We start from the raw sequence: 25,385 nt of genomic DNA on the forward strand, positions 1-25,385 counted from the left end.
CCCACCCAGGCCCTACCCCCACATATTTTACCCGCTAATCCCTCTAACCTACACATCCCAAGACTTTAAGGGGCAATTTTTTAACCTGGCCAATCAACCTAACCCGCACATCTTTGGACTGTGGGAGGAAACCGGAGCACCCGGAGGAAACCCACGCAGACACGAGGAGAATGTGCAAACTCCACACAGACAGTGACCCGAGCCGGGAATCGAACCCGGGACCCTGGAGCTGTGAAGCAGCAGTGCTAACCACTGTGCTACCGAAAGGTGATAGATGCCTTGAAGCTGCCTGCAAGGAGTTACCATCAGTTGGACGTGCACTCTTCAATGTAGATTGAGAAACATAAGATGCTTAATGTTTTATATATTAATTTCAATAAAGGAAACACGTTATAGTACATCCAGCCTAGATGAACACATGACACAATGCCATGTTCAACCCAGAACAGACTGAGCAGTAGCTGGATCCAACATTTAACTAGGACAATCCAATGCCTCTGAAGTCTCTACAATGAAGGAGAAAAACTATGACAGATTCCAGTGAGTGCAGAGTGAATCTCGGTCAGCGCAGAGCGAATTTGGGTCTGCCACACAGAGGACATACAAAAATAACTGGCCAAGCTGCGTGCATGAGTGGAAACTCGAATCTTTAATTCTTTCGCAAATCACATTCAACATTGCAAACCACAATTCATCTTGGATGAGAAACAGTAAAAAGACAATCAAATATAATTAGAGGGAATATTCGCATTCGAAGCTTCTTCCAAAACAAAAATTGTCACAAAGGATGGAATTAAGAAACAATACAAAATATATATATAATCATAGAATCCGATACTGCAGGAGGCCATTCGGCCCATCGCGTCTGCACCGACCACAATCCCACCCAGGCCCTATTCCCCATAACCTCATGCATTTACCCGAGCTAGCCCCTCTGACACTAGGGTCAATTTAGCACGGCCAATTCACCTAACCTGTACATCTTTGGACTGTGGGAGGAAACCGGAGCACCTGGAGGAAACCCACGCAGACACGGGGAGAACGTGCAAACTCCACACAGACAGTGACGCAAGCCGGGATATCCTTGCTTAAAAGCGACGAATAACGCAGGCCGCATGAGAATGGGGTGAAAAGGGGTTACGGAGTTCACAGTACTGAGTTGACATGCGTACCATTATAATGTACCTGGGCACAGCTGGGAAGTTCAGTAATTCCTCCAACTCCGATCCCACAGTGATACTAATCAGCTGTTTAAACTAATATTACAAAAAAAAAACTTAAGTTTAATCACTTGGATTGAAAGGCAGTGGATGTGAAATGTCCCCATTTATCCTCATTCATCCATTAGACCTGATCATTATTTAATCTGAAAGTTGTGCGGTGCTGCAATGGATTCATCATTCATCTTTTTTTTGCTGCTGTTGCAACCATGATCTCACTATTGTTTGCAAACATGTCCCTCCCAGCCAACATGATTTCATCTTTATTCCTGAACTTCACTGATCACAGGTCCGTTGAATGTTAAATACGACAGCAGTGCTGCCTGGCACGATCGTCAGCTAGGCAGCTTGCATTCCTTTTAAAATTAGCACTTGGCAATCGTGATTGTTCAAGGGGCTTAACTCACGTATACCGGGGTTTAGATTCTTTCCACAACGCACCCCGGGTCATCTCAAACCTCCGGCAAGATTCCCTGCTCTCTAAAAAGGGCGGTGGTGTTAACTTCAGTCCAGCATAACCTTCCCCAGTTCTCCTTTCCGGAATGTTCTGATGAAGTCATACGCAGCTGCACTGTAGTTTGGTATGAGAATGTTCACGTCCCCTGGAAATTGGAGCAGCAACTGTTATTTTTTTCCAGTCTTGTGGAATTTAAATCAAATTTGAACTTCATTGCAGTGTTAATGTGAGCCTACTTAGAGTCATAGAGGTTTACAGCATGGAAACAGGCCCTTCGGCCCAACTTGTCCATGCCGCCTTTTTTTTTAAACCCCTAACCCCAATTGCCTGCGTTTGGCCCATATCCCTCTATACCCACCTTACCCATGTAACTATATAAATGCTTTTTAAAAGACAAAATCGTACCCGCCTCTACGACTACCTCTCGCAGCTTGTTCCAGACACTCGCCACCCTGTGTGCAAAAAATTGCCCCTCTGGACCCTTTTGTATCTCTCCCCTCTCACCTTAAACCTATGCCCTCTAGTTTTCGACTCCCCTACCTTTGGGAAAAGATATTGATTATCTAACTGATCGGTGCCCCTCATTATTTTATAGACCTCTTGTGACACTAATAAACAAACTTTAAACTTTAGAAGCTAACCATATCACGTACCAATAACATCACTACATTTGGATGTTTTTTAAAAATTCATTCATGGGACATGGGCGTCGCTGGCTGGGCCAGCATTTATTGCCCCTCGCTAGTTGCCCGGGGGTAGTTGAGAGTCAGCCACATTTGCTGTGTCTCTGGAGTCACATGTAGGCCAGACCGGGTAAGGATGGCAGATTTCCTTCCCTAAAGGACATTAGTGAACCAGATAAGATTTTTTCCAACAATGGTTTCACGGTCATCAGTAGATTCTTGATCCCAGATATTTTTTATTGAATTCAAATTTTACCATCTGCCGTGGCGGGATTCGAACCCGGGTCCCCCAGAACATTAGCTGAGTTTCTGGATTAATAGTCTAGTGGTAATACCACTAGACCATCAATAATACCAGCGTGTGATTTCGAATCGTTTTCATGCTTTGTATTAGACTTATAGCTCAAATAAATATACAGGGATATCACAATATAGAACAGCTAACACAATGAAAAATACTGTTCCTGTAATGTTCCACGTGAGTTAACTGCGGTTTCCATGTGGCAGGGATCATTGCGATTCATATTGAATAGTCTATCAGCACCAACGTATAATTTTCTACCAACATTTGAACCTATAAATTAGGAGGAATAGGCCACTCGGCCCCTTGAGACTGTTCTGCTATTCCATACAATCATGGCTGCTCTGATTGTAACCTCAATCCCACATTGCCCCCCCTACCACCCCCCGAAAACATTCCACCTCCCAAACCACATGGATTTTAATTTCAGTACGGAGCAACAGTGAAGCACAATTCGCCGCTTACCAACACCAGTGATGGCTTTTACTTTCTGTGTCTTGCCCAGCTTTATGGCTATTTTCTTGAGCACGGTCGGTAGATCATCGCAGGGCTCTCCCAGCTGGTACCGTTCCACATATCTGAAAGAGAGTCACAGCGACCGACTGAGTAATCAGAATCTGACTGTGATTTATCAGGCAAATGCCCAAATGCTTTCTGTTTAATGTCCGCACTGATTCACTGGTTGCACTCTCTGAGGCAGAAGCTCACTGGCCCACATGTTTGAGAGCTAAATCGAGGCGGACATTTCAGTACTGAGGGAGTGCTGCACTGCTGAAAGCCCCCACCATTTGGATCAGATGTTCCATCGAGGTTACACCTGCTATTTAAGTCACGCAAAAGATTCAATGGCGCTATTCGAAGAGTGGTGGGTCTCCCAACATTTAATCCCTCAATCATAGAATCCCTACAGTGCAGAAGGTCGACCATTTGGCCCATCGAGTCCGCACTGACAACAATCCCACCCAGGGCCCTATCCCTGTACCTCCACATATTTATCCTGCTAATCCCCCTGAGACTAAGGGGCAATTTAGCAAGGTCAATCTACCTAACCAGCACATCTTTGGACCGTGGTAGGAAACCGGAGCACCCGGAGGAAACCCACGCCGGCACGGGGAGAATGTGTGGACTCCACACAGACAGTGACCCGAAGCCGGAATTCAACCCCGGTCCCTGTCCCAAGATGTGTAGGTTAGATGGATTGGCAAGGGGAAGTGCGTGGAGTTATGGGGATTGGGGGAGGGGGTGGGGGGGGGAAAGAGGGCCTGGGTAAGATGCTCTGTCAGAGAGTCGATGCAAACCCGATGGGCATCTTCTGCACGTAGGGATCCTACGATACTGAGGTAAATTGTCACATCCTGACTACGGCTCAGTTTATCCATGCACATCCAATCATGTCACAGTCTCGGGTCACTGTCTGTGCGGAGTTTGCACGTTCTCCTTGTGTCTGCGTGGGTTTCCTTCGGGTGCTCCGGTTTCCTCCCACAGTCCAAAGATGTGCGGATTAGGTGGATTGACCATGCTAAATTGCCCCTCAGTGTGTCAGGGAGATTAGCAGGGTAAGTATGTGTGGTAATGGGGATAGGGCCTGGGTAGGATTGTTGTCGGTGCAGACTCAATGGGCCGAATGGGATTGTGTGTGGTGGGATTCGAACCCAGGTCCCCAGAGCATTACCCTGGGTCTCCGGATTAGTCGACCAATCAAAACAGATACACAGATTTGAGGCAAAGAGAGGGACATAGAATCTCATAAATAAAGGATCCAAACACCAATCGGTAGTTTGATTATCCAGATGTTGTGCTTCTCTTAACTTAAACCCCAGGACCTTCATTGCTACCAGTGAACAATATAAAACAATACATTCCCACTCAGACTATGTGCAAATGCAACAGTCAGATCCACGTATGAACTTTTATAATTGTAACACAATTAGTTGAAAAACAATTCTTACTCAAACTTCTGTTGTTTGTTGAGTGTGAAAAGTAGGTAATCTGCAATTACTTCTTCTCCTACCAAGTGGTCCAATATAGTCCCTGGTGGAAATACAAATTACAGAGTTACGACATAAGAAGAATGAACAACATTACGTTTACATAGCGCCTTTCACATGCTCATGACGTTGCAAAGATGCTTGCCTTCATCGGCCGGGGCATCGAGTATAAAAGTTGGCAAGTTATGTTAGTTATACAAAATGTTGTTTAGGCCACACTTGCAATACTGTGTCCAATTCTGGTCACCACACTACCAGAAGGATGTGGAGGCTTTGGAGGGAGTACAGAAAAGGTTGACCAGGATGTTGCCTGGTATGGAGGGTATCAGCTATGAGGAGAGATTGAATAAACTGGGATTGTTCTCCCTGGAAAGATGGAGGCTGAGGGGGCGACCTGATAGAAGCTTATAAAATTATGAGGGGCATAGATAGGATGAATATTTGGAAGCTTTTTCCCAGGGCAGAAATGACAATTACAAGGGGGCACAAGTTCAAGGTGAGGGGGGGAAAGGTTCAATGGAGATGTGCGGGGAAGTTTTTTTACACAGAGGGTGGGGGGGCCTGGAATGCACTGCCATGTGAGGTGGTTGAGGCAGATATGTTAGCGATATTTAAGTCTTATCTGGATAGACACATGAACAGGCGGGGAATAGAGGGATACAGGCGGTTGGTCTAGATAGGACAACATCATCGACGCAGGCTTGGTGGGCCGAAGGGCCTGTTCCTGTGCTGCACTGTTCTTTGTTCCGAAAGGATAGCCGCTGTTCTCAGCAGCCAATCCCACAGCGGGATCCCACAAACAACAATGAGATGAATAACCAGGTAATTTTTCTCAGTTGATTGGGTATTAAATGTTGGTTAGCCACTGGAAGAATTCCCCTGCTCTTGTTCAACTGGCACCATGGGACCTCTCAAATGGGGTAGACAGGACCTTTGGTTTTACTGCTCACCAGCAAGTCAGCATCCTGGGATGGCAGGACTGTCGTACGAGGAGAGATTGGGTCGACTGGGGCCTGTATCCACTGGAGTTTAGAAGAATGAGAGGGGATCTACTGAAATGTTTAAATTTATGATCAGGCTGGGCAAACTGGATGCAGGGATGGTGCTTTATCTGGCTGGGAGGGTTTAGAACAAGGGGTCATGTTCTCAGGATATGGGGTAGGCCATTTAGGACTCAAATGCGAAGGAACTTCTTCAGACAGAGATGAACCTATGGAGTTCTCTACCACAGAAAGCTGTGGAGGACAAGTCACTGAATGTATTTAAGAAATAAATAGATAGATTTCTAGACTGTAAAGGCATCACAGGGTATTAGGAGAGTGCGGGAGTATGGCTTTGAGATAGAGGATCAGTCACACCATGTTGAATAGCGAAGCAGGCTTGAAAGATTGAAAGTCTCGCTCCCATTCCCTGTGTTCTCCTCTCTGGGCATGCAGCACCCCCCGCAGCATAGCACTGGAATATCAGCCTAGGTAATACGTTTGACAGTGCTGTTTGGATACACATTCATCTGAGTCGAGGTAAGGGTGTTACTACTGAGTCAAGTTTGACACACGCAATACATTCTACATCTGAGATGAAAGGAATTTAGTGCATTACAATCTCAGAGTTATATCTGTTAAGAGTTAAAGACAGGAGTATGTTGCATGCCATCTTAACGGTGGCACAGTGGTTAGCACTGCTGTCTCACAGCGCCAGGGACTTGGATTCAATTCCAACCTTGGGTCACTGTCTGTGTGGAGTTTGCACATTCTCCCTGTGTCTGCATGGCTTACCTCCGGGTGCTCCGGTTTCCTCTGAAAGACGTGCTGGTTAGGTTGATTGGCCATAGTAAATTGACCCTAGTGTCAGGGGGACTAGCAGGATAAATATATGGGATTCCGGGAATGGGGCCTGGGTGGGATTTGGTCGGTGCAGACTGGATGGGCCGAATGGCCTCCTTCTGCACTGTCAGGATCTTATGATTCTATGATCCTGAGTTACAAGGACCATATTTTTCAACTCTTCATTTGCCTCTATTGTAATGTTCAGTGCTATATTCAAACAGATCTCTACCATCTAGAAGGACAAGGGCAGGAGGTGCATTGGACCATTGTCGACTACAATGTCTCCTCCCAGCCACACACCAACCTGCCGCGGAAATACATCGCCGTTCCTTCACTGTCGCTGGGTCAGTATCCTGGAACTCCCTTCCTGACAGCACTGTGGAAGTACCGGAATCACATGGACTGCAGCGGTTCAAGGGGGTAACTCACCACCGCCCTCGCCAGGGTAATGAGCGATAAGTAATAAATGTTGGGTCTAAGCAGCAATGCTGACATCCCAAGAATTAAACAAAAATAGGGTTGCTATTGCACTCTGTTTTAGTGAGATACTGAAGTGGTCACGGTTTGTAAAAATACAATTAAACAGTTTTATATTATTTTCCTCACTGTACATACTCTGACACTTCAACTGCAGACACCCTTTAGGGCCAAGATGCTTGTGAAGTTTTACAGTGTCAGTTGTTCAGGGGAATATACTGATAATACCATCCACACAGCCACTTCAGCAATGGATAAGCAATCATTCCGTTATGTCTGGTACTGGATTGTAATCCAGTGGCACTTTCTCATTACTGCATGAGATGTCAATATCTATACACTAAGTTTGGTCATTGACATAGTAACAGTAAGCAACTGAAATTGTCTCAAATTACATGGTTGCGAAGGGTAAAACTAGGCTAATTTTTGAGGTTAAAGCTAATGAGGAAACAGCTCTAGTTTTCTCGGAATAATTGGAGAATGCTTATGGAGGGAGGGGTTTATGTTCAAGGACATTATCTACAGTGGCTTACATTTACCATACCGTACATACATGCAGGAGGCCATTTGGCCCATCAAGCCAGCACCGACAATAATCCCACCCAGGCCCCATCCTCATAATCCCACGTATTTACCCCGCTAGTCCACTTGACACTAAGGGGCAATTTAGCATGGCCAATCAACCTAACCTGCACATCTTTCGGACTGTGGGAGAAAATAGGATGGGAATGGAGGGATATCGTCCCCGGAAGGGTAGGGGGTTTTAGTTCAGCATGATCAGTGAAGGCTTGGAGGGCTAAAGGGCCTGTTCCTGTGCTGTAAGTTTCTTTGTTCTTTGAAACCAGAGCACCCGGAGGAAACCCACGCAGACATGGCGAGAACGTGCAGACTCCGCACAGACAAGCCAGGAATCGAACCTGGGTCCCGGACGCTGCGAGGCAGCAGTGCTAACTGTGCCACAGAAGTCAGACATTCAGTTCAGGACCTTAGCCTGGAGGTGTTTTCTGGATCAGAACGATAAGTGCAGAATGTGATATGCGCAGAGAATTCTCCTAACAATTCTTCTTTTGACTTGGGTTGCTGCCTGCACCGTTCCCTGCTGTCAGGGTGACCAAGTGTCCCAGATTTTAAGGCATTGCCCTGTAATTGGGACAGTTGTCCCATGTTTGCATTTCTGGCATATTTGAGACCTTTGAGCTTTGTGTCTGAGCAATCGACGGCTGCACGCTCCGCTCTCCTCTTCAATCTTCTGTCTGGTGGCTGGAAATGCTCCAGCAACCCCCTCACCAACCCCCTTTCTTACTACTTCAAACTGATGCCAGGGTGCCCCTCAAAATGTTTCATCGGTAATTGGTCACGCTGCCTGGTGTGGGAGTGGAAAGGTGGCCCATTCCTCAGCTCCGGCCAACGAGAAATGGGGAATTTGGCTTCAATGCTCCCTAAACGACACTCCCATTATAGGGGGAATTAAAACTAGAAAAATAGGGGATTTTCACAGTAACTTCATTGCACTGTTAATGTCAGCCTACTTGTGACTAATAAATAAACTTTAACTTTAAATTTAAAAATACAACGTGACACAGATCCGAATGGACAAGGATGGCACGGTGGTTAACACTGCCGCCTCACAGCGCCAGGGACCTGGGTTCGACTCCCGGCTTGGGTCACTGTCTGTGCGGAGTCTGCACGTTCTCCCCGTGTCTGTATGGGTTTCCTCCGGGTGCTCCGGTTTCCTCCCACAGTCTGAAAGACGTGCTGGTTAGGTGGACTGGCCTTGCTAAATTCTCCCTCGGTGTACCCGAACAGGCGCCGGAGTGTGGCGAAGAGGGGATGTTCACAGTAACTTCATTGCAGTGTTAATATAAGCCTACTTGTGACAATAATATATAAACTTAAACTTAAGTCTCTGGTCATCAAACAATCTCAATGTCTGAGGAAAAACAGAGTTGGGTCTCTGCAAAGGAAAGTCAGTGTCTTCATCCAACCTTCCAACAGTGAGTGACTTCATTTATGATCAGCACAGGCTTGGAGGGCCGAAAGGCCTGTTCTTGTGTTGTACTTGTCTTTGCCAAGATAAGACTGAACTTGCCACACAGGGAATGGAGTACAGGTTGGTGCTATATTACTCTATGGGTAATGCACTGAGGGGTTAATAATGTTGTCTGTAAAGACTGTCTTTAACCTTTCACCCTTTGAATGCTATCAATATTTTACTCGCCACTGTATAAGTCCAACGCTGAATGGAAATAATTGCCCTACACGCATTTTTATTATGTTACCTTCCTATTAATTCACAATCTCTGTACGTTAACATTACACAGGCTCCCGTTAACAGAGATACAGGAGAAAACATACCACACAGTGCCAGCTTCATGCCAATTTCCAAGCTTTCTACACGTGGAGAGAAGACACCAGGGGTGTCCAATAAATACATGAGGGGTCTCTCGCAGACCTGTGGAAACAGACAACATTAACAAAGACTTCTCCTCTCCCCTCTGAAGGACAAGGGAAGGCGACAAGAAAACCACATGCCCTACATTCGAGCCAGTTGAATCCCCAACTGCAGCCCTGGTGACAAGGCACACTTTACATCTGGGCTAAAAAGACGGGAAGCCGAGGAAAAGGAGCTGTTAACAGTGTGCAGCAGCTAGAAATCAGGCCACAGCAACGTGAAACCTTTGCTTCTCCACAATTGCCAAATAAAATGATTAATCCAGAAACCGTTACCTTCAGAAACTGCTCCAGGGCAAATTAAATAAACTCTCTCCTCTTCACAATCTTATTTCTTAATTCTTATCAGCCTCAATAATGAAGCTACTTCCAAAAACAATATATACTTTTCTTTTAAGAATTCGTTAATGAACTGCAATGAAACTTTGGGGTGGCACGGTGCTTACGAGTGCTGCCTCACAGCGCCAGGGGGCCCAGATCCGATTCCCGGCTTGGGTTACTTGTCTGTGTGGAGTTTGCACATCCTCCCCGTGTCTGCGTGGGTTTCCTCCGGGTGCTCCGGTTTCCGCCCACAGTCTGAAAGACGTGCTGGTTAGATGCATTGGCCGTGCTAAATTCTCCCTCAGTGTACCCGAACAGGCGCCGGAGTGTGGCAACGAGGGGATTTTCACAGTAACTTCATTGCAGCGTTAATATAAGCCCACTTGTGACACTAATAAATAAACTTTCGATTTTACTTTTCACTGTATCCTGGTACACATGACAATAATAACTTAAATCAAATTCTTCTGGTTCAGAAAATAACATGCAGTATACTATCAATAACATTTGAAATGATTGTTTCCATGTAACTTAACTGTTTAGTTTCAAGTACCCGCTCAAGATATTGTACAAGTACATATACTGATGGGTGTTGTGCAGTATGATTTATATCCTTATTTGTGGCATTGACTGTGACTCAGTCACTACTCCATTTATCAGGCCAGCGTAATTGTGGGCTGCAAATTATATCTGCACAATGCCTTAAAAAGTATCCTGCACATACGGGTGTGTGTGTGTGTGTGTGTGTGTGTGTGTGTGTGTGTGTGTGTGTGTGTGTGTGTGTGTGTGTGTGTGTGTGTGTGTGTGTGTGTGAGAGGAGTCTCCGAAACATCAGCTGCAAGTAAAATTATTTTCAACGTTTCAGTCACGCTTACCTGAATCTTTGTGAGCACGGCTCTGGTGACCCCTGGCTCCCCACCAACTCTGGAGGCTTTCCCTGAATAAAAGACAAGTGTGGAAAGCAATTAGCCGGCGCCGAGCGACTCTGCTGCCCCTGAAAGTGGAGGCATCATCAGAATATAAATGAAACGAGGCACGGCAAAGTACACTTCTAACTTCACTCTCTCTTCAACAACAACTTACTCTTGTTTAATGAACTAAAGCACTTCACAGGGCGTTGGCAATGAGGAGAGGTTGAATAAACTGGGATTGTTTCCACTGGAAAGACGGAGGCTGAGGGGAGACCCGATAGACCGTAATACAAAATTATGAGGGGCATCGACAGGGTGGATAGTCAAGAGGCTTTTTCCCCAGGGTGGAAGTGTCAATTACAAGGGGACGCAGGTTCAAAGTGAGAGGGGGAAAGTTTAAGGGAGATATGCAGGGGAAATCTTTCACACGGAGAGTGATGGGTGCTTGCTGCCAGAGGAGGTGGTGGAAGCAGGCATTTAAGAGACATCTGGATGGGTGCATGAATAGGGAGGGAATAGAGGGATACGGACTGAGTAAGAGCAGGAGGTTTTTTTTTTAGTTTAATTAGGGCATCATGATCAGCACAGACTTGGAGGGCCGAAGGGCCTGTTCCTGTGCTGTACTGTTCTTTGGAAATTTTTGTACTGAATTTGGCACAGACACATAATAAGATTTTAAGACAGATGATCAAAGGCTAAGTAGAGGTAGGTTTTAAGGGGCATCTTTGAAGAAGAGGAAGGTGCAAGGCTTAGGGAGGAATTTTCAGAGTTTGGGGCCTTGGTAGCTGTAGTCAAGGCCATCAGCGATGGGGCATGATGGAGTGTGCAAGGGGTCAGAATTGGAGGAGTGTAGAAATCTTGGAGAATCGCAGGACTGCTGGAAGTTACAAAGGTAGGGAGGGCGAAGGATCTGACATCGAGATGAGGGATGTTGCTGGAACAGAAGCAGAACACTGGGGTCACAAGGGAATGGGACTTTCTGCAAGTCAGAACATGGGCAGCAGAGTTAAGTCTTTAAAGTTTATTTATTAGTGTCACAAGTCGGCCTACATTAACACTGCAATGAAGTTACTGTGAAAATCCCCCAGTCGCCACACTCCGGCACCTGTTCAGGTACACCGAGGGAGAATTTAGCACGGTCAATGCACCTAATCAGCGCGTCTTTTGGACTATGGGAGGAAACCGGAGCACCCGGAGGAAACCCACGCAGACACGGGGGGAACGTGCAAACTCCACACTGACAGTGTCCCAAGCCGGGAATCGAACCTGGGTCCCTGGCGCTGTGAGGCAGCAGTGCTAACCACTGTGCCACCATGGTTATGTGATATGTGGTCAGGAGGAGGACGGCTGGGGAAGAAGGTGAGTGACCTCATGTTTTCCCAGTTGGAGAGGGTTAAAAAACGCCTTGGCCAGATAGATCAGACAACTGAAACAACTCCAAGTGGTTGGTTAAGCAGTTGTGCTATTGGAGGGTTTGGGATCAAGGTGCAACTTAATGATCAAGGCAAGCTGAACCCTCGAAAGTCACCATGCCGCTGGTGGAGGGCTTAAGCAGAGGGTCAGGTAGATGGAGCAGTCATCCCATGACACATTCGCGTATTTTGTTGCGTGAAATTTCCGTGTGGTATGTGCAAAGGTCTGGGTCCACATTAACAGCTGTTTCCCACAATGAAACCATCCATAAGACCATAAGACATGGGAACAGAATTAGGCCATTCGGCCCATCAAGTCTGCACCGTCATTCAATCATGGCTAATATGATTCTATCCCCATTCTCCTGCTATCTCCCTGTAACCCTTGATCTCCTTATTAATTAAGAACCTATCCATCTCTGTCTTAAAGACACTCAATGACCCGGCCTCCACAGCCTTCTGTGGCAATGAATTCCACAGATTCACCACCCTCTGGCTGAAGAAATTCCTCCTCATCTCAGTTTTAAAGGAGCGTCCCTTCACTCACAGGTTGTGCACTCCACCAGGAACAGTGCAGAGATAAAACACAATTGTGAGAAGAGTTACCCGGGAATGTTTAAGCAGGAGTTACCGGATGGCTAATCTTCACCGTGTGGCCACCCATGCTGTATTGTTGGCCAACCGTGGAATCATAGGGAAGACTCCACATCGCAAGAAGGGGAGGCAAACCTAAAGGAGGTTAAGGTGAAAGACAGGACCACACCACACTGTCACTTCAATTCAACAACCCACGATCATTGTGAGTGCTGCTCCCCATTGGAGCGTGGGTTTTACCTAATGTAGTGCGATCCTGGGTCTTTAACTGCGCCCCCCCACCACGCCAACCGTTCTGGAATCAGCCAGTGTGTCTTCACTGGACCCCAGTACCTGTTACCCTCTCGTGGGCGGCACGGTGGCACAGTGGTTAGCACTGTTGCCTCACAGCGCCAGGGATCCGGGTTCGATTCCCGGCTTGGGTCACTGTCTGTGCGGAGTCTGCACATTCTCCCCGTGTCTGCGTGGGTTTCCTCCGGGTGCTCCAGTTTCCTCCCACATTCTGAAAGACATGCTGGTCAGGTACATTGACCCAAACAGGCGCCGGAGTGTGGCGAATCAGGGAATTTCAGAGTAACTTCATTGCAGTGTTAATGTAAGCCTTACTTGTGACACTAATAAATAAACTTTATTGTTCATTTCATTCACCGACGAGTTCTGAAAAAGGAACTTGGCAGCTCAGGAAGAAATTAGGAAGAGGATTACAGCTTGACAGACGGGTGCTCCGATAACCGATAGTTAGCACTGTTGTCGACAGTAGTTTCTGCGCTTGTTCACTCAGTTTTGTACCAACGTCAGAAGCTTTGGAGAAATATACCGCACCTTTCCTTAAATACATTCTCCGCATGGCATTGATCAGGGACGACTTCCCAACGTTTGGTACACCGATTACCATCAGGGAATATTCCAAATTCTATGGGGAAATGAGATAAATGGGAAGATTTGATATTAGCTGGTGTTCTAAAGGACTGAGCATGCTCCAACTCTGAATGATCACGCTTGCATATATTGCATTAAATGTAAGGTAAACTCACTGCAGACAGCACACAACAGTGGATTCATCATTGAGGAAATGCTATTCTCTCCAGTATTCCAACTCTCCTATTGGAACTCTTGACCTCATTTCCCACCGCTCCAAATGATTATACTTCCGCTGTCCTGACCAGTAATTATTCATGAAAAATTATCACTCCTCTGAAGAACTGTTATAAAAGCTATTTTGCACGAACTCACACTGATCTAATACGAACTCCAAGCAGAATGTGTCTATTGAATAGCAGTACCCACAAGCACTGAGGTGGACGACACGGTGGCACAGTGGTTAGCACTGCTGCCTCGCAGCGCCAGGGACCCGGGTTCGATTCCAGCCTCGGCTCACTGTCTGTGTGGAGTCTGCACATTCTCCCCGTGTCTGCGTGGGTTTCCTCCCACAGTCTGAAAGACGTGTTGGTTAGGTGCATTGGCCATGCTGAATTCTCCCACAGTGTACCCGAACATGCGCCGGAGTGCGGCGACTAGGGGAATTTCACAGTAACTTCATTGCAGTGTTAATGTAAACCTATTTGTGACACTAATAAATAAACTTTAAACTTAAAACTTTACTAATCAATCTATCATTAAGGTACGTGATCAATGATGAACAGGAACTGTAATCACAACCAGAGATAAGTCAATGTGTTTGGACATCTATATACTGGAATTGAAAGTTGTTTCAAATTTCAGTTATGTCGAATAATGATCTTTAACCCATGAACTTTTAAAAGCAGAGGCTAAAAGTGCGACTTGAGCCTTCCAGACACGAATTCAGCAAGCTAAACCCAATCCCTCAAACAATGGAACACTGGCTGAGAAAGGTTAACCCAGGCATGCGCACTAAGTCACAAAGACACAGCCATGACTGAATGAGTGGTTAACAGTCACGTGACAGGCCCAGCCTTGGTGGGGGTGGCACAGTGGTTAGCACTGCTGCCTCACAGCGCCAGGGACCCGGGTTCAATTCTTGGCTTGGGTCACTGCCTGTGTGGAGTCTGTACGTTCTCCCCGTGTCTGCGTGGGTTTCCTCCGGGTGCTCTGGTTTCCTCCCACAGTCTGAAAGACGTGCTAGTCAGGTGCATTGGCCGTGCTAAATTCTCCCTCAGTGTACCCGAACAGACGCCGGAGTGTGGCGACTAGGGGATTATCACTGTAACTTCATTGCGGTGTTACTGTAAGCCTACTTGTGACTAATAAATAAACTAAACTAAAAAACTTACGTTCTGTTTTCTCTGCTTTATGAAAACAAGGGGCTGAAACGCTGATGAGAGATGACTCGAGTGGAACCCTACTACCTCCTGCTCTTGCCAACCCACTGTGCATCTTCTAACCCTGCTTGCTGAGTGTGATCAAGCAGGGATGTCCCTGTTACAGATCGAGACGTAAAAAAATTCAACCCAGCGCGGCAGGCTCCAGTAGAACAGCCAAACCAGCCGCCTACATAAATCAGAAGCATGAGGACCACCAAGGAGAGTCAAAAGAGCACCTACTTCCACCTAACGCTAGCCAAGTGACCAAGATATAGATTGTATTCACATTATATTTCTTTGAACCCTAATCTGATTATTCCATCCCTCCCACTCTGTAATCTATATTTGTGTGTGTGCTTGCGTGACCTTCGAGTGTGCACGTGAACTTCAAGTGTGCATGTGCGTGTGTACATGCAGTGTATGCACGCACGCGGTGTGCGTGAACTTGGGGCTCAAGGGATATGGGGGGCAAGGGGGGAATCAGGATATTGAATTTGATGATCAGCCATGATCAAAATGAATGGTGAAGTAGGCTCGAAGGGCCAAATGGCCTCCTCCTTCTAGTTTTTAAAAAAGGGAGGTGGCACAGTGGTTAGCACCACTACCTCACAGCGCCAGGGACCCGGGTTCAATTCCCATCCTTGGGTCACTGTCTGTGCGGAGTCTGTACGTTCTCCCCGTGTCTGCATGAGTTTCCTCCGGTTTCCTCTCTCAGTCCAAAGGTGTGCGGGTTAGGTGGATTGGCCGTGCTAAATTGCCCCTTAGTGTCAGGGGGACTAGCTAGGGTAAACGCATGGGGTTATGGGAACAGGGCCTTGGTGGGATTGTGGTCGGTGCAGACTCGATGGGCCAAAAGGCCTCCTTCTGCACTGTAGGGATTCTATGAACTTCGAGATCATGTGTTTAACTTCGAGTGTGTGTGTGCGTGTGCGCGCACGCACGCGCAAAAATCAGGACACATTTTTGATTTTCTTAGCTAGGTTTCAATTACAACAAAGATAACCTCTGCCATTGTTTAACACAAGAAAATCTCTCCCATTGGTCCTCTTATCATCAGTGTGTGAGCAGTTAAACAGTCAGTGACTTGGCAAGGTTATCCGTTTTTTAAAAACCTGCTGCAGTCGAACAAGGAGGGGGAAAAATGGGGACTCACTCAGTTGTAACTGTTGCAACAAGCCAAGGCTGTGTTGAGTCTTGTAGGCCCCGTGCGGCTGTGCAGTTTAGTCGGAACATTGCGCCCCTCATTCTGTTGTCTGCTGACCTTGACATTCCTGAACATACACTGATGCTGTTATCTGGAACCTCGGTGATTTAGAATCATGTGGTCCATATACATGTTTGCACCTCAGTATTTGATTGTTATATGCAGTATATTTGAGCTCTGACATTAAGTTACTGAATGCATTTTATAAACAGAAACTCAAGAAGAGGCGGTTGCCTAGCAATCCAAAGACCGAGAGTGATGCTCTGAGGAGGCGGGTTCGAATCCCACCACGGCAGATAGTGGAATTTAACTTCAATAAATATCTGGGATGAAAAGTGTGGCGATTTTTGTAAAAACCCATCTGGTTCACTAATGTCCTTTAGGGAAGGAAATCTGCCATCCTTACCCGGTCTGGCCTACATGTGATTCCAGGCCCACAGCAGCGTGGCTACCTCTCAATCGCTCTCTGAAATGGCGGCCGCTCTGTTGGACCAAACCGCTCAGCACTGTGGGTGTACCTACACCTCATGGACTGCAGCGGTTCAGAAAGGCAGCTCACCACCCACTTTCTGAAGGACGATTAGGGATGGGCTATAAATGCTGGCCAAGGCCAGCCACGCCCACATCTGATGAATGAATTACAAACGCCTCGAGTTGCTCACCTCTGCTCTGTGGAAGCGGTCACTTTTCTGAATGAGTTCTGTGACAGCAGGGACAATCTGTCAGAAATCCAAAAGCAGCAATTAATAAAGGCGGCAAGAAAAAAAAACAAAAAAAAGTTCCGCATCCGAGGGAAGTTACTTTTAATTCTGCTGAGACAACTTGCTTTCTGGTGCTGCCTTTGACGGCAGAGAGAATTAGGTAGAAATGTCACATGTGCCTCACAGAAACATACTCAGACACCTGTGTGCACTTTGGGCTATGTATTAATAAGAACATTAGAACTAGGAGCAGGAGTAGGCCATCTGGCCCCTCGAGCCTGCTCCGCCATTCAGTGAGATCATGGCTGATCTTTTCATGGGCTCAGCTCCACTTACCCGCCCGCTCACCATAACCCTTAATTCCTTTACTGTTCAAAAATTTACCTATCCTTGCCTTAAAAACATTCAATGAGGTAGCCTCAACTGCTTCACTGGGCAGGGAATTCCACAGATTCACAACCCTTTGTGTAAAGAAGTTCCTCCTCAACTCAGTCCTAAATCTGCTCCCCCTTATTTTGAGGCCATGCCCCCAAGTTCTAGTAGACCTTGGTTTGCATTTGCCAGCAACGATTAGGTAGTTTAAGTGCCATGATACTACACATTCTTGCTGATGACAGGGCAAGGATTGCAGTGTAACTGCAGTCGAGGCAGTATCTGCTCACCGTTTGAGGACAGCCTCAAGGAGTTGACAATGCAATCTTTCAGCTTTGTGCCAAGATAATGACGGAAAGGTGGCAAAGTGGTTAGCACTGCTGCGTCACGGCGCTGGGGCCCGGGTTCAATTCCCGGCTTGTCTGTGCGGAAAGTGCATGTTCCCCCCCTGTCCGCGTGGGTTTCCTCCGGGTGCTCCGGTTTCCTCCCACACTCCAAAGATGTGCGGGTTAGGTGCATTGGCCGTGCTAAATTGCCCCTTAAGTGTCAGGGGGACTAGCTAGGGGGAAATATGTGGGGTTATGGAGATAGGGCCTGGGTGGGATTGTGGTCGGTGCAGACTCGAGGGGCCAAATGGCCTCCTTTTGCACTGTAGGGATTCTATGAAAATGCAAGTGTACAACAGGCTGTTTTAAATTTGAAGCTTAAAATTGACCATTTTAACTGTCAATCCATGAGAACACTTTGGAGTTTGTACAACTGTAACATTCCCACCAAGAAATGTCAGCAGCAAAGAGTGGTGATCAGGAGGTTGCACAGAGAGTGGAATATCTTTCCCACTGAAGAATAGTGCAAATCGTCAACAGAAAATGAGACTGTCTGTCCAATCTTCTCTAATGCCAGGACGCAGTTGTAAAACAAAGTCTGTTTGCTTTGTTGGACAAACTGATTCAAGAGAGCAGGAATGTGTGGGTTAGGTTGATTGGCCATGCTAAATTGACCCTCATGACAGGGGGATTAATAGGGTAAATGTGTGGTGTTACAGGAGTAGGGCCTGGGTAGGTTTGTGGTCGGTGCAGACTCGATGGGCCGAGTGGCCTCCTTCTGCACTGTAGGGATTCTATGATTCTATGAAATCTCTCTCAGATTTGAGGATTTGCTAAATGCACCATCAGGGTTGGACTGCAGCTCCAGCTTGCAAATACAGGTCACAACAATATCATACGACAAAACGTTAGGTTTCTCTCTTTAGTGGGTCTCAAATTGGGTGGGATTCTTGGTGACCTGTTTCACTCAGTCCTGGCATTGACTAACATGGAGGCAGAGGCAGGATTCTTGGCTGGCTCAGTGGTGGCACAGTGGTTAGCACTGCTGCCCCACAGCGCCAGGGACCTGGGTTCAATTTCGGCCTCGGGTCACTGTCTGTGTGGAATTTGCACGTTCTCCTCGTGTCTGCGTGGGTTTCCTCCGGGGGCTCCGGTTTCCTCCCACAGTCCAAAGATGCACAGATTGGGTGGTTTGGCCATGCCAAGTTGCCCCTTAGTGTCCAAGGATGTATAGGTTCTGGGAATTAGCGGGGTAAATGTGTGGGGCTATGGGGTAGTGCGTGGGTATGATGCTCTGTCGGAGAGTTCATAGAATCCCTACAGTAGAGAAGGAGGCCATTTGGCCCAAGTCTGTACCAACTACAATCCCACCTACTCCCATAACCCCACATATTTACCCTGCTAATCCCCCTGACAGTAAGGGGCAATTTCGCATGGTCAATCAACTTAACCAGCATATCTTTGGACTGTGGGAGAAAACCAGAGCCCCCGGAGGAAACCCACGCAGACACAGGGAGAGCGTGCAAACTCCACACAGACAGTGACCCAAGCCAGGAATCGAACCCGGGTCCCTGGCACTGTGAGGCAGCAGTGCCAACCGCTGTGCCACCTTACCGCCCCACGGTGCGGACCTGATGGGCCTCCTATTACACAGGAGGGATTCTATGATTGTAAGTAGTTCATCAGGTGGAGAGGGAGGAGGGACTGTCTCCAAGGGAGTTGAAGGGGTGGTCAGGTTTTAGATTTTTATTTAAAATGAGGCAGGAGTTCAGGAGGGTAATCAACTCACCACTCCACAGCTACTTTCACTCAAAAAACATTCACATTATGAGTGAAAATCCTTTTATAGCCACCAGCACTGGCCGGGGAAATTCCCGGAAGAGGGATTGGCAGCTAGCGGAAGCTCTCAGCCCAACGGTGGCACAGTGGTTAGCCCTGGAGCTAGCGGAATGCCCACTGATAAATTTTCCACCCCTGCCCACCCTTTCAAACAAATTCAACCGCAAGTTAAGAACTTACTTTCTTTACATGTACATCCCTCTCCCGTAGGCAGTCCGTGAAGAGAACATTCCGGATTCCTTGTTGTTCCAATTGGTTCAGGATTCTCTAAATGATAAACAGAGAGCGACCTCCGTGAGGCAAAACCATTTCTTTCACTGTTTTAAAGATTAGGGGCTTGAAAACAGCTCACTACCTCGCTCACGTCTGATCATATATTTATCTGGCTTCAGACAAGTGCAAAAGTTTTATTCTCCAACTCCCATTTCAATGCTTTTCAGGATTAAAACCAGCAAACACAGTTTGTGCATCGGTCCTTGTGCTCCGCTGTGGACTCAGGGATTCTTCCTACAAGTGACCACAATTGGAAAGTACTCTGTCAGCTCCATTAATACTTGGGTGGCACAGTGGTTAGCGCTGCTGCCTCACAGCGCCAGGGACCCGGGTTCAATTCCAGCCTCGGGTCACTGTCTGCGTGGAGTTTGCACGTTCTCCCCGTGTCTGCGTGGGTTTCCTTCGGGTTTCTCCGGTTTCCTCCCACAGTCCAAAGATGTGCAGGTTAAGTGGATTGGCCGTGCTAAATTGCCCCTTAGTGTCCAAAGATAAGCAGGATGGGTGGCGGATTAACATATTGGGACTCTAAAGGGCAATTTAGCATGGCCAATCCACCTAACCTGCAAATCTTTGGACTGTGGGAGGAAACGGGAGCACTTGGAGAAAACCCATGCAGACACGGGGAGAACGTGCCGACTCCACACAGACAGTCACCCAAAGGCAAAATCGAACCCGGGTCCCTGGTGCTGTGAGGCAGCAGTGCTAACCATCATGCCGTCCTTTGCTGGTTCTTCTTCAGAGCCGTTCTGAATGAGTTCCAAAGACTCAAAATGTTAACTCTGTTTCTCGCTCCACAGATCTTCCCAGACCTGCTGAGTATTTCCAGCATTTTCTGTTTTTATTACAGCGGTGGGCCCGCCATAGGAGTAGCAAGTGCCAATCAGAGGAGAGTTACCACAAACATTTTTCCCCTACATAGAAATAGAAATATCACATGGGGAAATGGGGGAACAGCACGCGGTTACAGGGGAGTCGACAGCTCAGCTTATTACAGTACTACACCTGCTTATTTGTTAAATCAGCTAAATCCATTTTGTTCAAGACCAGTAGATGGGGCCTGACACCCAAAGTCTCCTCAAACACAGGGTTACGTCCAGACAAAGGGATGTAATATGGATAGTCAAGGATAGCTGTACGTAGAAATGTGCTGCATAGCCGCGATCAATGAACTGTATTAAACCGTTCTGCTGCAGACACCAGTTATCCATCACCCTGGGGATCGGCTCGCTATGGGGTGAGATTTTCCCCGGAATTCAGCAAAGGCCAATGTCGGGTGGGAAAAGCGGGGTTGAAGCTGCCGACAGCAATGGTCGATTTCACCGTCATATAGGGGGGGGGGGGCGATTGTCCCAGCTCGAGCAGCGCAGTGGGCCGGCAGACATCAGCAGAGGCTGTTTCGCGGGTTCCCGCTTAGCGCCACGGCCTCCGAGAGTCTCCCAGACTAAGATTTCCAGCGTAAGCAGCTCTGCACCGGCAGTTCCATTTCATTCACGCGCCCGGGACTGAAGTTTCCTGGCCCGCTAGTGTCTCCCACCCCCCCCCCCCCGCCAGACGTGACTCACTCCAGCGAGGTTCACTCCTGCTCCGCACTAACGGGGAACAGGTGGCCCGACCGCACTGGAGGGAACAGAGGCTATTGAGCCATCCCCCACACACACCCCCCCGCCCACCCCTCCACCAATGGAAGGTCGGGGGTAAGGCGGGGGGTTGCCTCTTGGGCATTGCCAGACTGACATTGCCAGCCTCATCCGCAGCACTGCCCAAGGGGCAAACTGGCACTGCCCACTGGGCATCAGGCAGTGCCAAGGGGGTAGACTTATTGGGGGGCAGGACCTACTGGGGGAATGATCGGTGGGGGGCTCCCAGTGCCACTCTGCACTGAGATGGCTGGGTGAGGGAGGGAGGAGGTGATTGGGGGCTGGTCATCCCAAGAGTGGGTGGGGGGGAGGGGGGGAGGGTCAAGGATATATTCTTTGGGAACATCAGGAAGAGATGCCATTGGTGATTCTCTGGTTACAACGGAATAGGTACAAAAGGAGCCTCACTCAATCGGATGGGGATGGTGGGTTAACCGTGTCAAAGGCTGAACAGGGGATAGTTTATCTGTACAGTATCACAGTCACATAGGACGCAACTTATAACTTTTGTAGGAGCCATTTCAATACTGACAGGGCAGAGACTTGATTGGAGAGAATCAAACATGAGACTCTCGGAAAGGCAGGCATGGATTTGGGGGCTAATGTCACGTTCAAGGACTTGGGGAAGAATGTTGAAGATTGGACGGTACTTTGCAAAGACAGAATCACAGTGAGGGGGGGTCTCTTGATCAGTGAGCGAGAGTCTAGGGGTCCCTGGGTCAGTGAGTGAGAGTCTGGGGGTCCCTGGGTCAGTCAGTGAGGGTCTGGGGTTCTCTGGGTCAGTCAGTGAGGGTCTGGGGTTCTCTGGGTAAGTGAGTGAGGGTCTTGGGGGGGGCGGGGGTTCTCTGTGTCACTGAGTGAGTGTCTGGGGGGAGGGGTGTCTCTGGGTCAGTGAGTGAGGGTCTGAGGGTGTTTGGGTCAGTGAGTGACGGTCTGGGGGTCCCTGGGTCAGTGGGTGACCACAGTAGGGCCTAGAATCACAAAGGAATGGGTTTTTTTTGAGGATGGAAGATTTGAAGAGGAGTGGGAATAGTACGGGAGGAGAGGTAACCGCTAACAATGTCGTTACACTTGGATAAATGCTGCTTTCTAATATCAGCTAGTATGGGGACCAAGAAGGAAAACTGGGTGGTCAGCAGTTGAGTGGGAATAGGAGGTGGCTCTCGTGGACAAGGTGAGCTTGGAGGGGGCATGAGGAGAGAGGCAGGAGAGGGCGTTTGAGCTAGAACGGTGGACTGGTGTGTAGGGGGAAGGGATGGAGGTGACAGAGAAGGTGGTAAGGAAAGTCTCAACTTTAATGACAAATGAACTTGTGGAGGGGTGGCAGGGCTCAGGGGTTTAAGAAGACGATTTACAACAGAGAAAGTAAGCCACGGATGGGAAGTTTGCACTCCAAAATGACTGCACACCAGCCATGAAGTCCCCTGAACTTTCCCAATAGATTAATTTTACCATGGGAATGGAGTGACAGTGGGTCAAAACTAATTAGGCCAAAAAAGGGTTTGAACTGAACATGAAGCAAGTAGGCCAGTTAAATGAATGATTCACTCTGTATATTGATGTATCGGTTTAGTGCATTGTAATTTTTAACGGCTAACTTTCCACATGTCGAAATACCCAAGTAGATTCTGGGGTGAGCTGTTGAAAAGCGACGTCATAAAGGATATTCTGGCATCATGAACTTCAATAATGCAATCCACGTTTTTCAGACTTGCTTGCATCTTTCTGAGCCCTAGAATAAAACACATCAGAAACGTGCCTCAGGTTACGGGCTACAGTTGCATAACGTACAAAGAATTTACTGAAGAATTATCCCCATCACTGACCAAGGACCCGCAGACTCTCACTCACTGACTCAGGACCTCCAGACCCTCACTCACTGACCCAGGGACTTCCAGACCCTCACTCACTGACCCAGAGACTCCCCCAGACCCTCACTGACTGACCCAGAGACCCCCTCCAGACTCTCACTCACTGACCCAGGGACTTCCAGACCCTCACTCACTGACCCAAAGATCCCCCCCCCCCGAGACCCTCCCTCACTGACCAAGGACCCCCATACCCTCACTCACTGACTCAGGACCTCCAGACCCTCACTCACTGACCCAGAGACTCCCCCAGACCCTCACTCACTGACCCAGGGACTTCCAGACCCTCACTCACTGACCCAGGGACTTCCAGACCCTCACTCACTGACCCAGAGACCCCCTCCAGACTCTCACTCACTGACCCAGGGACTTCCAGACCCTCACTCACTGACCCAGAGATCCCCCCCCCCCCCCCCGAGACCCTCCCTCACTGACCAAGGACCCCCATACCCTCACTCACTGACTCAGGACCTCCAGACCCTCACTCACTGACCCAGAGTCTCCCCCAGACCCTGCCTCACTGACTCAGAGATCCTCCCGAGACCCTCCCTCACTGACCCAGAGACACCCCCAGAACCTCCCTCACTGACCCAGAGACCCCCAGACCCTCCCTCACTGACCCAGAGACCTCCAGACCCTTCCCCACTGACGCAGTCTCCCAGGCCTTCCCTCACTGACCGAGAGACCCCCCCCCGACGCTCCCTCACTGACCCAGAGACCCCCAGACCCTCCCTCTCTGACCCAGAGACCCTCCCTCACTGACCCAGAGACACACAGACCCTCCCTCACTGACCCACAGGCCCCCAGACTCTCCCTCACTGACCCAGAGACCCCCAGACCCACTCTCACTGACCCAGAGACCACCACACCCTCCCTCACTGACCCAGAGACCCCCAGACCCTCCCACACTGACCCAGAGACCCTGGGACCTTCCCTCAGTGACCCAGAGACCCACCCCCAGACCCTCCCTCACTGACCCAGAAACCACCCCTCACTGACCACCCCCAGACCCTCCCTCACTGACCCAGAGACCCCCAGACCCTCCCTCACTGACCCAGAGACCCCCAGACCCTCCCTCACTGACCCAGAGATCCTCCTTCACTGACCACCCCCCAGACCCTCCCTCACTAACTCAGAGACCCCCCAGACCTTCACTCACTGACCCAGGGACCCCCCGGACCCTGCCTCATTGACCCAGACACCCCCCAGACCCTCCCTCACTGACCCCTGACCCAAGCCCACACCTTTGGCCATGTGTCCGGGGAACCACTTGGTCAGCTCCCGGTTCCCGAAGTCGAAGCGGGGCCGGAGCCGCAGCGCGGCCGCCCGGCAGCTCATGGGGCCCCGGGCCGGATTCCCACTCGAGGCCGAGGCTCCGGGCCCTGTTCCCCGGGAGAGGCCGCTGCAAACCCCCGGAGACTCCCCGACCCGGGATGTAGAGACCCCCCCAATCACCCCCACAACCCAGGGAGCGTCTCCAAATCACCCCCAAACCCGGGGAGCGTCTCCAAATCACCCCCACAACCCGGGGAGCGTCTCCAAATCACCCCAAACCCGGGGAGCGTCTCCAAATCACCCCCAACCCCGGGGAGCGTCTCCAAATCACCCCAACCCCGGGGAGCGTCTCCAAATCACTCCAACCCCGGGGAGCGTCTCCAAATCACCCCCAACCCCGGGGAGCGTCTCCAAATCACCCTCAACCCCGGGGAGCGTCTCCAAATCACCCCAAACCCAGGGAGCATCTCCAAATCATCCCCAACCCCGGGGAGCGTCTCCAAATCACCCCTAACCCCGGGGAGCGTCTCCAAATCACCCCTAACCCCGGGGAGCGTCTTCAAATCACCCCAACCCCGGGGAGCGTCTCCAAATCACCCCCAACCCCGGGGAGCATCTCCAAATCACCTCAAACCCGGGGAGCATCTCCAAATCATCCACAACCCCGGGGAGCATCTCCAAATCACCCCCAACCCCCAGGAGCGTCTCCAAATCACCACCAACCCCGGGGAGTGTCTCCAAATCACCCCAAACCTGGGGAGTGTCACCAAATCACCCCCAACCTGTGGAGCGTCTCCAAATCATCCAAACCCGGGGAGCGTCTTCAAATCACCCCAACCCCGGGGAGTGTCTCCAAATCACCCCAACCCCGGGAAGCATTTCCAAATCATCCCCAACCCCGGGGAGTTTCTCCAAATCACCCCCAACCCCGCAGAGCGTCTCCAAATCACCCCCAACCCCGGAGAGC

At 49.1% G+C, this 25,385-nt stretch overlaps 1 protein-coding gene and 1 long non-coding RNA gene across 2 annotated transcripts; one reads left to right on the forward strand and one right to left on the reverse strand.

The window, feature by feature from the left end:
- Positions 1-630: 630 nt before the first annotated feature.
- Positions 631-24,662, reverse strand: mtg1 (mitochondrial ribosome-associated GTPase 1). The gene is made up of 11 exons (XM_078199623.1): positions 24,388-24,662; positions 22,943-23,007; positions 20,641-20,745; positions 19,546-19,632; positions 16,790-16,846; positions 13,464-13,554; positions 10,600-10,661; positions 9,308-9,404; positions 4,611-4,692; positions 3,127-3,239; positions 631-1,822 (listed from the first exon to the last, which is right to left on the reverse strand). Exons 1-11 carry the CDS (start codon positions 24,479-24,481, stop codon positions 1,725-1,727), a joined length of 951 nt encoding a protein of 316 aa, XP_078055749.1. The 5' UTR covers positions 24,482-24,662; the 3' UTR covers positions 631-1,724.
- LOC144480289 (uncharacterized) lies at positions 5,328-9,725 on the forward strand. The gene is made up of 3 exons (XR_013495636.1): positions 5,328-5,471; positions 6,697-6,920; positions 9,274-9,725. It is a non-coding gene; the product is annotated as an uncharacterized LOC144480289 (long non-coding RNA).
- Positions 24,663-25,385: the final 723 nt, after the last annotated feature.

This window comes from Mustelus asterias, chromosome 28 (assembly GCF_964213995.1).
Source record: "Mustelus asterias chromosome 28, sMusAst1.hap1.1, whole genome shotgun sequence".
NCBI classification, from domain to species: Eukaryota; Metazoa; Chordata; class Chondrichthyes; order Carcharhiniformes; family Triakidae; genus Mustelus; species Mustelus asterias.

Coding starts and splice junctions, on each gene's coding strand:
- mtg1 (XM_078199623.1), bottom strand. CDS start 24,481: ATGAGCTGCCGGGCGGCCGCGCTGCGGCTCCGGCCCCGCTTCGACTTC. Junction 4,693..9,307: donor CATGAAGCTGGCACTGTGTG/GTATGTTTTCTC, acceptor TATTTCCACCAG/GGACTATATTGGACCACTTG. Junction 3,240..4,610: donor AACAAACAACAGAAGTTTGA/GTAAGAATTGTT, acceptor ACTCTCTTTCAG/ATATGTGGAACGGTACCAGC.